We start from the raw sequence: 12,381 nt of genomic DNA, 5'->3' as shown, positions 1-12,381 counted from the left end.
GTAGTCTATGGGACCTAATTGGTTGGCCCATTATTACTAAAAATAACCATAAAATAAAATAAAATAAAACATTTAATCATTTAATCTACAGTTAATCAAACACATCATTTAAGCACACAATCAAATAAACAAATAATACAAATAACACCTAGACAAATTGTCAATTAATTAACACTTAATTCAATCAAATACATAAGTAATTAGTCAAATAATCAATTAAACAATTAAAAACGTAATTAAAACAAATAAATAAATACCAAGACTATTCTTTTAAAATTAGGGGTATTACAGTGCTATACGATGTAGAGACAAGAGATTTAAATAAATAAAAAAAAATCTATCATTTAAATGACTCAAATAACCCTTATATAAATCACATAGAATTATATTTTAAGGGTATATATATATCCCAAAAATATGGGGATTAGCTTTCCAATATATATATTTATTTATATATATACACTTGGACGAAAACGTGTGAAAAAAAATCTATTAATTGAAAATATGATTTTTGTGGTGAACCCCATGAAGGACATTATTGTCATTTAAAAAAATTACATTTAAATTTTAAATTAATATTATACTCTAAAGGAATTTTTGTCAATTTGCAATAAGTTAACGGTTCTGTTACGAAAAAGGGGCAACATGATAATTTTTATTAGTTCGGGAGGTTTTTGTTAATTGAGGGGGCTATTTGTCGTTTTTGGAAATAATAGGGGCGTTTTGTGATTTTAGCCTTCTGTATTATCAATAGTTCAATACCAAGTACTATATATATATATATATATATATATATATTATTGTGTGCTAACTTGCTCACTGCATGATGCATTAAACATGTGTAGATTTACAATGTTTCAATCATGTTTTACCGCGACGCATTTCTTGTTGATATTGTGAATGAAAATGGCGAAAGGGTTCTGAAGCTTGGCTCAATGGAGAGCAGCAAAATGTGGAAAGGAGTTGATACATTGATCTTCAATACATGGCACTGGTGGCTTCACATAGGAAGGAAACAACCGTAAGAAAAATCTTCACTTAATTCATATTATGTTTTGTTAACTTCGTTTTCTACAACTGCTAAATAAGGTAATTAAGGTACTCCAATATTTGTATCTGCTGCAGATGGGATTTGATTGAAGAAGGGAATGCAACATACAAAGACATGAATCGCTTGATTGCCTATAAAAAAGCATTGACAACATGGGCCAAATTGGTAGACACCTTGGTAGATCCTGCAAAAACCAAAGTCTTCTTCCAAGGCGTTTCCCCTGACCATGCCAAGTAAGTCATGCATTCGCGCGCGTGTGTCTCCGTTTGTTTTGTTTTGACGTAAAATATATTTTTAAAAAAATATTTTCTTTTTCAGGTAAAATATTTTTTCATTTTTATTTTTACTTTATCGGTGTTTGACAAAGGTCTACGTTGAGGTTGAAATCAAGTCTATCAGGCGGGACATGTAAAATAACTTACCGAAAATTTATAAATAAATATTTTTATTAAATTTTAATATATTTTCTTTTTTCGTAAATATTTTACAACAACCAAACACCTTCATGTTTAAACAAATAGAACCTTCTTGCTATTTCCATTTAATCAAATGGATCCTAATAAGTGAATCATTATATATATATATATATACACACACACATATTTATCGAGAACTATTTCCTGTTGTAAATCAGTGCAAGTGACTGGGGTCAGCCCAATGCGAAGAACTGTGGTGGGCAAACGCAGCCGCTGCACGGCCCAAAGTATCCCGGAGGTCCACATCCAGCAGAAGTGGTGCTAGAGGAAGTATTGCATGGCATGTCCAACCCGGTGTATCTACTCGACATAACCGCCCTTTCGCAGCTGAGAAAAGATGGGCACCCCTCTGTCTACGGCCATGGAGGGCACAACGATATGGACTGTAGCCACTGGTGTCTGGCTGGTGTCCCGGATACCTGGAATCAACTCTTATATGCAGCTCTCATTCATAACTCCTGAATCATTTTTCACATTATATTCCAAATGGAACAAATGTTCTCATTTGGGTGATCATTTTATGTGAAGAAATTAATAGAGGCTATATTTGATAATTATTTTTGGAATGCTAAAAAACTAATGGCATTAGTCCAACCGTGTTTCACATTATATATATATCAAATGGAACAACTGTTCTCATTTGGTGATTATTTTAAGCAAATAAATTAATAAAATTTATTTTTGATAGTTGCTTTTGAATATTTTTTCTTTGTTTTTTTTTCTTCAAATGGTCAAGCAAATATATATATATATAGCGAAGAGGTGCATAAGTGGGTTTGACATGAACAAGGCCCAAAGAAAAGAAAAGGTCCAACACAATTATTGGACCACAAGCAAGCCACAAGCCCAAGGCATTAGCCAAATAGCCGTGATGAACCTCTACTTAATTAAAATTAGGTGAAAAAAAAAAAAAAGGCACCGAATTCAAGTGATTAGGACTTGAGGGAGGATGAATTCATGAAAGGGGCGGATCCCATTCATGAAGGATGCTTCTAGATTGGTTGTTTGGCTCACAAAGTGGTCTGAGGTCGCTAACCAATAAATAGCTAACCTAAAATGAGGGTGTGCCAGAGTCCTGATGGATTCGAATATTTCTTGCCAAACTTTCCCTATTAGGTTGGGTCGCCGACCTACTGTGTGATTCAGGCGAAAGTTGGAGAGTAGGAATGACCCCGTTGCTATTGCCTTTAAGAAAGGACTTTAAACATTCAAGATAAATATCAATTAGAAGCAAATTAATTGAACAATAAATATTCCTGAATCTGCAAACCTTTCTTCATTGAACTTGACTAATTACAATGATGAATGAATTACAAACTCTTGATTGAAATGAAAACTAAAGTATTGAATGCTGAAGATAAACTAAGTACTAAACTGATAGTGATAAACTGAATTTGAGCAAATAAAAACTAAGTGCTAAGTGATATGAATGCTAAGGTTGAACTTTAGAAATGGTGCTGGACCTCCTCCTTGTGAGACTTGAGTGGGTATTTATAGAAGCCTCCACCTGGTGTTGTCCCTTTCAAACCGTTTCTCTAGAAATTAATTGGTTGTAAGCTGAAAATGACTTCTCCTAACCATCTTGCTGAGCTGGTCAGGTTGACTGACTCGCACATCTCTCTATGGGCAGATACAAATGTGTTTGACATAGTATTTTTGACTAAATGGTGCATATTCTTTCATGCTTGATGATTTTGGTCTTCAAGCCATTTTTAGCTTTATGCACCTGTCATGCTTGGCTTGATCTGTACATTGGCTTGGAATCCTCTAATTACTGACAATTCTGACTTTCTTTATCAAATGTATGTGAGACCCTTTCATCTATAGTTCTGACTCTCTGGACCTCTGACATGGTCAAGTTGTCATTTTCTATTTCAAGCTTTCTTTACATTTCTAGACCTGACTTGTTGGATTCTTGAAACATTGGGATTCACAGTCGGTCTTCATTTGAATTATACCAAAGATTCTTCAAGCGATTATGACCCGAAGAGATATCAAATTCATCTTATTCTGAGCTTGTCCATCAATTAGGTATACTCTCGATTATTAGTAGAGACTTTCGACCCCGGTTGGTTGAGAAACTTCCTTAGGTTATAATGACTAAGAGATAAATGTCCGAGACTCCTGATCATGACCATAGAGACTGAGAGTCTTGGTCATTGCCTAATGACTGAGAGTCTTGGTTGAGACTCATGATCATGACCATTGAGACTAAGAGTCTCGGTCATGGCCTAATGACTGAGAGAGTCTTGGTCATGATTGGTTATGAGACTTTGGATCATGACCATTGAGAGTCTTAATCATGGCCATAGTGACTCTGAGAGTCTTAATCATGGCCATAGTGACTGAGAGAATCTTGACCATGATTGGTTATGAGACTTTGGATCATGGCCAAAGTGACTGAGAGAATCTTGACAAATCTCATGGCCATAGTGACTCTGAGAGTCTTGACCATGATTGGTTATGAGACTTTGGATCATGGCTATAGTGACTTTGAGAGTCTTAATCATGGCCGGTTATGAGCTTAAAACCTCATCTCAGTCTTAATGGCCTAAGAATTCCATTCTTCTTAATTCCCGAACTTAAATTTGATCACCATGATTAGAAATAAATCTTTCGCCCCGATGATCATAGGTTGGCCCAAAATTCAGACCTCGTGATTTCTGACCACATGGCATAATTACTTCGGATTATATTTTAGGTGTTAATAATGGTGTTATAAGATGATCTTGTCCCACGTGAGATCCGATTGGGAAAATGATTAGATATATATGTGGGTTAGGTATTAGTATCACCCAACAACTTAAGCTTTTGAGTTAGGCCATGAAGTATCTGGGTGTTATAGTTGGTATTAGAGCTAGACTAGTCCTTGATCTAATATCACGTCAAGTGCCTGGCCCAGATGTGTCCGGGTGCCTTCCACTGAGCAGGTAGGGTGACTCGACCGCAATGAGGGGGTTACGAGTTTGGGTGGAAGAAAATGTTATAAGGAGGATCTAGATGGAGAAGTGATTAGATATATATAAATTGGGTGTTAACGCCACCTAATAGCATAAACTTTGTCGTTACCACTGGGAATGTTTTTGTTCTGTGAATAGGTATGGTAAACACAAATGGACATTAGTGGAGAATATTTTATATGAATTGTAGACACTTCATCTCTTCACTCATGAGAAGTGTAAAATATAGTGATTTACATGTCAGTGATTTACATGTTACTGACATGTAATTTGTTATTGCAAATGTTATGTCATTAAATAAGCAAAGCAATGATGAACACAAATTTAAACTAAGTTCGAACACAAAACATGAGATTGAGTTCAACTCATTTAATAAAATGAGTCGAGCGGATTTGAGCTTGAGCCTTATACAATTATAAAAAGAGTAGTCTCATTTCAGTTTTTTGAGCTTGTGATGTTCACAAGCCAAGCTTGAGCTGAGCCTACAAACAAAAGAGTAAAGCATGGTCGATAAAAAATCAATTCAACACTATGTAGTTCACTTGTAGCACAATGATAAGGCCTTTGTAGCAAAATTAAGTGTGCTCAAGTATTTGTGATATACAAATTTCAATACAAATACTTTATAATTAAGGTCAAGTGGCATAAATTCACTTAAGTTATGTTTGGTTGCACCGAATTGAAATTGAATTGGGATTACAATAAATTCACTTAAGTTATGTTTAGTTGCACCGAATTGAAATTGAATTGGGATTACAATTTCATAGTATTGTAATCCCACAAATCCGATTCCTAATTCACTATTTGGATAAATTTTAGAATTCAAATGTAATTGAATTTCAATTCAATTCTAAATTTATTGTTTGGTCATTAATTTAGAATTGAATTAAAATTTATTAAATAGTGTAATTACATATGTATACATGTATGTGTATATAAAATTATATGCACATGTATAATGATATACAAGCACGTACACTTGTATAGACGTACACACTTATATAAAATTAACATATATACACATACTCATATATAAACACTTGTATAGACGTGCATTTACATATATGATTCAGGTCCCATGCTTAGAATCACCTGAAATAATTAGCCATTATTCTTGAATGGACGCCAATACAATATTGCTCGTATATACAGTTGACTCAAATTTTAAAAACTCGAGCAATATATGGCTCCTTTTTGTGACGTATAATCTTGAAGCAATCAAAAAATCCCAGCAAATTTATAATAAATATTGCACTCCATACAACCTTATTTTTTTTCTCTTCTATATTTTCTCATGGAACAAGTGTTAATTTGTTTAAATTTCAGGGCAATTGATTAATACACACACACATGCCTTCAAATTAAACGGTTTACTAATACGGAAGTATTCAAGGCAGCATATAACGACCCGAAAATTCATAACATAACAATTACAATCTCACTTATATAAAAAATCTCCGAAGACCATATCAATTACAGTAAACATCTCAATATACATAGATCCATACTAAAAAAAATGTCCAAAATAATCTCCTAATAGCAAAATAGATTTGCAACACAAGCTCCTCCACAATCAGTTTTTTTCCTGAAATTGTTAAATAAAGGGTGACCGACCACTTCCTCATTAGGTCGGAAGTGCCTAACACACAACTCCTAGAGTTAAGTGAGTAAGCACGTAAAGGTCAGGAAGGAAAAGGGGTCTTGCTAAGGAAAGACAAAGTATGACATCATCATGTAAAAATATATATACATACATACATACATATATATTATATATGCACTATGTGAATGTTTGAGCCATGAACGCACCCACACATGCCCATCCCCTACACAACTCAACCTACACCAAAACCGTCAAAACAACTCGGCCCGAGGTAACTCTCTGCGACTACGAGGAAAGATTGACTAACTATCCCTGGCCTAAGGCAATTCCCGAACACCATTTGGGAGCTTAGGTAGCTCAACCAGATACAAGGCAGTTTCCCTGCTATCCCTCTAGGTTGAATTGACACCCTGGACACATGGCAACTCCATGTTGCCCGATTTTCGCAAATCATCCCTCCATAAACTTTGAAAAAATTCATTTCCCGCCCAAACCATCACACACGCACCCACACCCATACCATGCATGTGTGATAAAATGATCATGATATTTCCATTAAATATTTCAACCAGAGGGTCATTACATAGCCAAAGCATTTTATTATGCATTCTTCACAATACTAATTCCAACAATATGACTTCACATTCACAATTCATCAAACACATGGCATACTAATAGTCCTAAAGCTCTAGTTGCATATGTTAAATATAGTGTGCATGCTAAGGGATTAATGGAGCACCAAAGACATGAATTTTCAGCAATGACTCTAACATAGCAGAAGTACGAATTTTTATTTACGAGTTAGGAGCATAGTCACTTACAATTAACCTTCCATTGACAAATGAAACATACAAGATCAAGTTTAACATGTCGGAAGCATATCTTCACCATTTTTCATCAAGAAAGTTAAATAACTCGTGTAATGAGTAAATTTCTTAACTTATTGGCTTGGCGATGACAAAACTATGTTGGAAATGTGACATTAATCACCATTGTTAGATGTTTACTAGATGTTCAGTGAAAAAGTAACTGGAGAGGATTTTTTTCACCAACTTGGGTCTTTTTCCTCTATCCCTAGAAGATAAAGTTGCATTGTGGTTGAACTCGGTTCCTCCAAATTCTATTTAGATCATGAGATGAAATTATAAAGAAATTTATGATCAAGTTTTATCCCATGCAAAAGACTGAGTCTGCTGGAAACGGGTCTATGCGAAAGTTTTTAAAAGTCATTCCCCATTAGTTGTAGTAGATATTGTTGGTAAAATATATGTTTCATGTGACATTTAAGATATAACAAACTTTATACTAATATGTCATGAATTAATTAAAATATGCTAAGAAATCATTAATTAAATATGCAATTTTATATTTAATTAAATATGCAAAATAAAGTAATAAAATAATAATAATAAATAAAAAACTTGGAGCGAGGCTAGTATTGGATACTATGTCCTTAAGACAAATTCGCCCCGCTATGGTGCTTACGGACTCAGTGGCGTCTATCTCCCAGGATACAACGGTCTACATCCACCAGTAGTAGCACTACAAACTCGTGGATACGGCGAACCTCCTCCGTGTAATACTCTCTCTGACTCAAAATTGCATCTATACTATATAAATGTTAAATTGGATGCAATCCGAATTAAATGGTTCGGACCAATCTTAATATGGTTCGATGAAATTAGATTAGGGTCTAAGTGGCTCGGACCACTTAACATATGGTTTGAACCCACTTGGGTTGGGTTCAAGTTTAGAGAGGGAGATAAAAGAAAATGAAAATGAACGATTTGCAAATGATCCAAATGGGGGTATTTATAGGCAACAAGGTGCCTTTTCGGATTGGGTGCAACCCTTTGAAAAAAACTAAAAAATAGTTTTTTTTTTTAAGTAAGGTACCTTTACGGATTGGGTGTGTCTCTTCATTATTGGACACAACCATTTATATGTGTCTCTTCACACTAGACACGTCCACTCCAATTGGTTGCAATGGTTCACATGGTGTCTGTTCACCAATAGACACATCCACTCCAATAGGTTGCAATGGTTTTCATGGTGTCTGTTCACCAATAGACACATCCATTCTAATAGGTTGCAATGGTTCACATGAATAGTTATGTTTGTTGGTTTTGAGTTGGAACCCTTTTGAAACAAATGCAACTCTTTGAAAAACAGATACAACCCTTTAGAAATAGATGCAACCCTTAGGAAAAAAACTAACTTTTAATTTAAATTCAAAAACTAACCACCCATTTAAATAAGCCCAGCCCAAAAGTAAAGGCCCAATCCAAAATTTCATTTAATAAAATAAAAAGAATAATTGGACTTTACAATTAGCCCAAGCCCAAGCCCATGCCTAAATTTGGCTTATTTAAATTTCAATTAGTTTCAACATTTTTTTCCATGTGGGATAAACACTTCCCATATTTTGCATACCCATTTAGGCTTATCAAAACACCATACTTTGGAGCTAATTTCTCATTCACCCGAAAACGGATTTGAAAAAGTAAATATATCACGTTTATCTCCTTGCGGAGAGAAACGCGCTCGTCTAGAGATCCGCAAAAAATTATTAGCGGAATCTATTCCAAACCTCATCAAAAGTTTATGTTTTTAATGCCCCCGTTTCCAACAATTCTCCACATGAATAGAAATTTGCGTAAAATGCAAAAGATGATCATGCAGACACTAGAGAGAGTATAGTCGGAAAGTTACTGCATCAGGATAGGTAGCTTTTGGCTTTGAACTTTCCCTAGTGTATTGCTATCGGATTTACTGGTTAACCAGTGAACGCGATGTCTTGAACTGTTCAGCCGTTTGTGCAAACCAAGACAATAACAAACACACAGTACCTTTTCTCACAAAGTTGGTTCTCATTGTTGTGTTCATTTTGGCCCTGAACAACTCCTGGTATTCAATGAGTGCTCCAAAAAACTTAGCCTTTATAGTTCTCATAGAAGCGGCCCCACTTTACACTCATATAGGTGACTTCTTATTAAGAGTATCCTACCATACCCCATTTGAATTTTCAAAGTATAATAGTCATTAAAAGCATAGCTTATCATAATCTTTGTTGTAGGTAGCACTGTCTCATCATAGAAATGGGCAGAAGATTTATATCTTCCCAGTGCTTCTGGCGAGTTACTCAGAATTTCTGTTGTCCCTTTGAACTTAGATCTTGGGATCTCCAGTCAACTAGGTTGGGTTTCCATTAAGGTGACTCGTTAGCTTTCGTCTTTTAATCCCATTCCTCTTGATGATCTGTATAATTGCTCTCTAGTACAACCCCCAATTTTATATGTGGCCACGAGGTTGTGTTTAGAAATATTACACTCTCCAGAGATTTCTTCAGTTGAAAGCAACTGTATACTTTGTATCCTAAAATTGCTTATTGTTAGCAATATCATTTTCTTTAGTGGCACAGGTGTAGACTTACTTTGAAATGTCCTCTAGGTGAAGTCTATTGACTTTTCTATTTGACTTATTCAAAGTTTCTAACTTTGAGTTAAATTAAAAACATACAACTACACCTTTAATATTAAAGATATATCCACTCTTGGATTTGAAATCTTTAAAATTCCACATCTAGATTGCATCACTGTTACACCCCCAATTTAGTTAGATACCTCGATCTATGCAATATTGGACTTAGGGTGTATCTCAACTACCCAATTTATTACTTTTCAGTGATCATATCCTAGATTGAAAATGTGTAATTTAAACATAGTTATTAAGATACCTTGCAATCTCAACCAATGATATTCTTTAACTAGTATTTATATCTGAGATTTATATCTACAAAAGTTAGCTAGGCTTTTGTTATCGTTACTAGTATTATCTCAATCTACTCTATTGAGAATATACTATGTTATTAAATGTTAAATCTTTCATATCAAATATACTAATTAGTATATCATTAATTTTATTTTATTTATTATTATTTTTTTAAGGCATACAATGACTTATACAACACATTTATGTCATTGTCTTGGTACCAGCTTTAATCCACTCAAGAACTTATAAACTTGCACACTTTACTCTTTAACTAGAACAAATAACTCGCTCTTCCGCTGGAAAAAGAACTCTTCTAGTTGTTACATAATATTTTCCTTATAGGAAACAACATGCACTATTATTATAATATTATAAATGATTTTTTGTTTTATCCAAAATCTCTTAGGATTAAGAACCCTACATTTATAAGTATTTCTTATCTGGTGAGGTAACTCATAGCATATTTCATCTATGGACAATATCCCCCCACAACTTTGGAATAATCCTGAAATTTTATATATGATATATTTCTTATGGTTTTCCAACTCTTGAAATACCACATACTAAATATTTCACCTCATCTACCTTTTCAAGATTCTATATTCGCTTTTCAACAAGCATGTCTAACAGTCTTTAGTGCATATGTAGTCACTTTATCTCTAGCTTGTTCTTCTAATATGTCACTGACGTTACTGTGAATTAATGCTAGAGATATTAATTACAATGGGTTTTAATTAATATTCGCTTCTACATCTCTTATATTTATGAATTGAGTTATTCATGTTTAGGTTCATGTTAAGTCAGTCATATAAACATGTCATAACCTTTCACATATCACACATCACATAACTCAATCATTTAAGCAAATAATTATCTTATTATTTAAGCTTTGAATACAATCACCGCAGAGTGAGCACTCACTTTTCAAGTATTATTACACACTCTTCTCATATCTCACTACTAGGTTATGATGAACACCCACTTCTCAGCTATTACCGCTAGCTTGAAGTTAAGTTTGTTTAGCTATCAATTCTAGTAGCTCATAACTTTAGTACATACTTATCTAAGTAGTCTATCTTGTTAGTAGAGTAATTTGTTTTGAAAAATATTATTCAAAAACTACTACTTTACAAATAGTATTATTTACTCCTACATGAGCACATATGATATATAGCTCAAATAGCTTATGGCTAAAATGGCTACTCATCACCCTCATGTTTTTTACTATCAAGTTGAGAGTTAGAACCAACTAACAATTTTTTATCTTCCTCTTAGGTTCTGTGCATCTCATTAATCATTTTAGCTTATAATTAAGTTAACTAGTTTGCAACTCAATAACATTCTAGCTTTCAACTAAATTGTACATTAGAACTAACTAGCTTGATTTAGCTTATCTCGGTGTACTTGCTTAGTGTATCAATAACATTTTCCATTAAACTCTTTAGAGTTATTGAAAAATCTTCTCTTATTCAGCCCATTCACAATTATACGTGTCTTGGACATTAGTATAGATCTTTTCCCTTTGACTATTGGGAGAATTGACATAGTTGGACTAGTCAATTTTTGTTTGTTGTATTACATACACAAACTAGTCACGAATTCATATAAATTCAATAATATCACATATTAAATAAATTATGTTGTAAATTTAAATTACAATGCACATTAATATTTAACATATTATCATATAATAGTGTATTTAACATTATTTTAGTATATCTTAACTATTAGTATAATATCTACTTATTTATATCTTAGAAGCATATGATAAAATTTACGTAAGGAATGAATCTGTCTTAAGATTGTTGGTAAAATATATGCTTCATGTGACATTTAAGATATAACAAACCTTATATTAATATGTCATGAGTTAATTAAAATATGTTAAGAAATCATTAATTAAATATGCAACTCTATATTTAATTAAATATGCAAAATAAAATAATAAAATAATAATAATAAATAAAAAACCTGGACCGAGGCTAGTATTGGATACTATGTCCTTAAAACAGATTCGCCCTGCTATGGTGCTTACGGACTTAGTGGCGTCTATCTTTCAGGATACAACGGTTTACATCCACCAGTAGCAGCACTATAAATTCGTGGATACGGCGAACCTCCTTTGTGTAATACTCTCTCTGACTCAAAATTGCATCTATACTATATAAATGTTAAATTGGATGCAATCCGAACCAAATGGTTTGGACCAATCTTAATATGACTCGATGAAATTAGATTAGGGTCTAAGTGACTCGGACCACTTAACATATGGTTTGAACCCACTTGGGTTGGGTTCAAGTTTAGAGAAGGAGATAGAAGAAAATGAAAATGAACGATTTGCAAATGATCCAAAGGGGGGTATTTATAGGCAACAAGGTACCTTTTCGGCTTGGGTGCAACCCTTTGAAAAAAACTAAAAAGTAGTTTTTTTTTAAGTAAGGTGCCTTTACGGATTGGGTGTGTCTCTTCATCATTGGACACAATAATTTATATGTGTCTCTTCACACTGAACACGTCCAC

The 12,381-nt window shown here is 33.7% G+C and overlaps 1 protein-coding gene across 1 annotated transcript in view; it reads left to right on the top strand.

The window, feature by feature from the left end:
• LOC132311197 (protein trichome birefringence-like 43) overlaps positions 1–2,214 on the top strand; it is a 34,184-nt gene extending 31,970 nt beyond the window's left edge. The window contains exons 3-5 of the mRNA XM_059808990.1: positions 846–1,021; positions 1,126–1,284; positions 1,686–2,214. Coding sequence (XP_059664973.1) covers positions 846–1,021; positions 1,126–1,284; positions 1,686–1,989 — 639 coding nt within the window. The 3' untranslated portion in view covers positions 1,990–2,214. The remainder of the gene's footprint in view (positions 1–845; positions 1,022–1,125; positions 1,285–1,685) is intronic.
• Positions 2,215–12,381: the final 10,167 nt, after the last annotated feature.

The sequence above is a fragment of the Cornus florida genome, unplaced genomic scaffold, assembly GCF_030987335.1.
Source record: "Cornus florida cultivar Cherokee Brave unplaced genomic scaffold, ASM3098733v1 CherokeeBrave_3.0.0_Hap2_Chr06, whole genome shotgun sequence".
Lineage (NCBI taxonomy): Eukaryota > Viridiplantae > Streptophyta > Magnoliopsida > Cornales > Cornaceae > Cornus > Cornus florida.
This window is presented reverse-complemented; position numbering and strand designations above follow the sequence as displayed.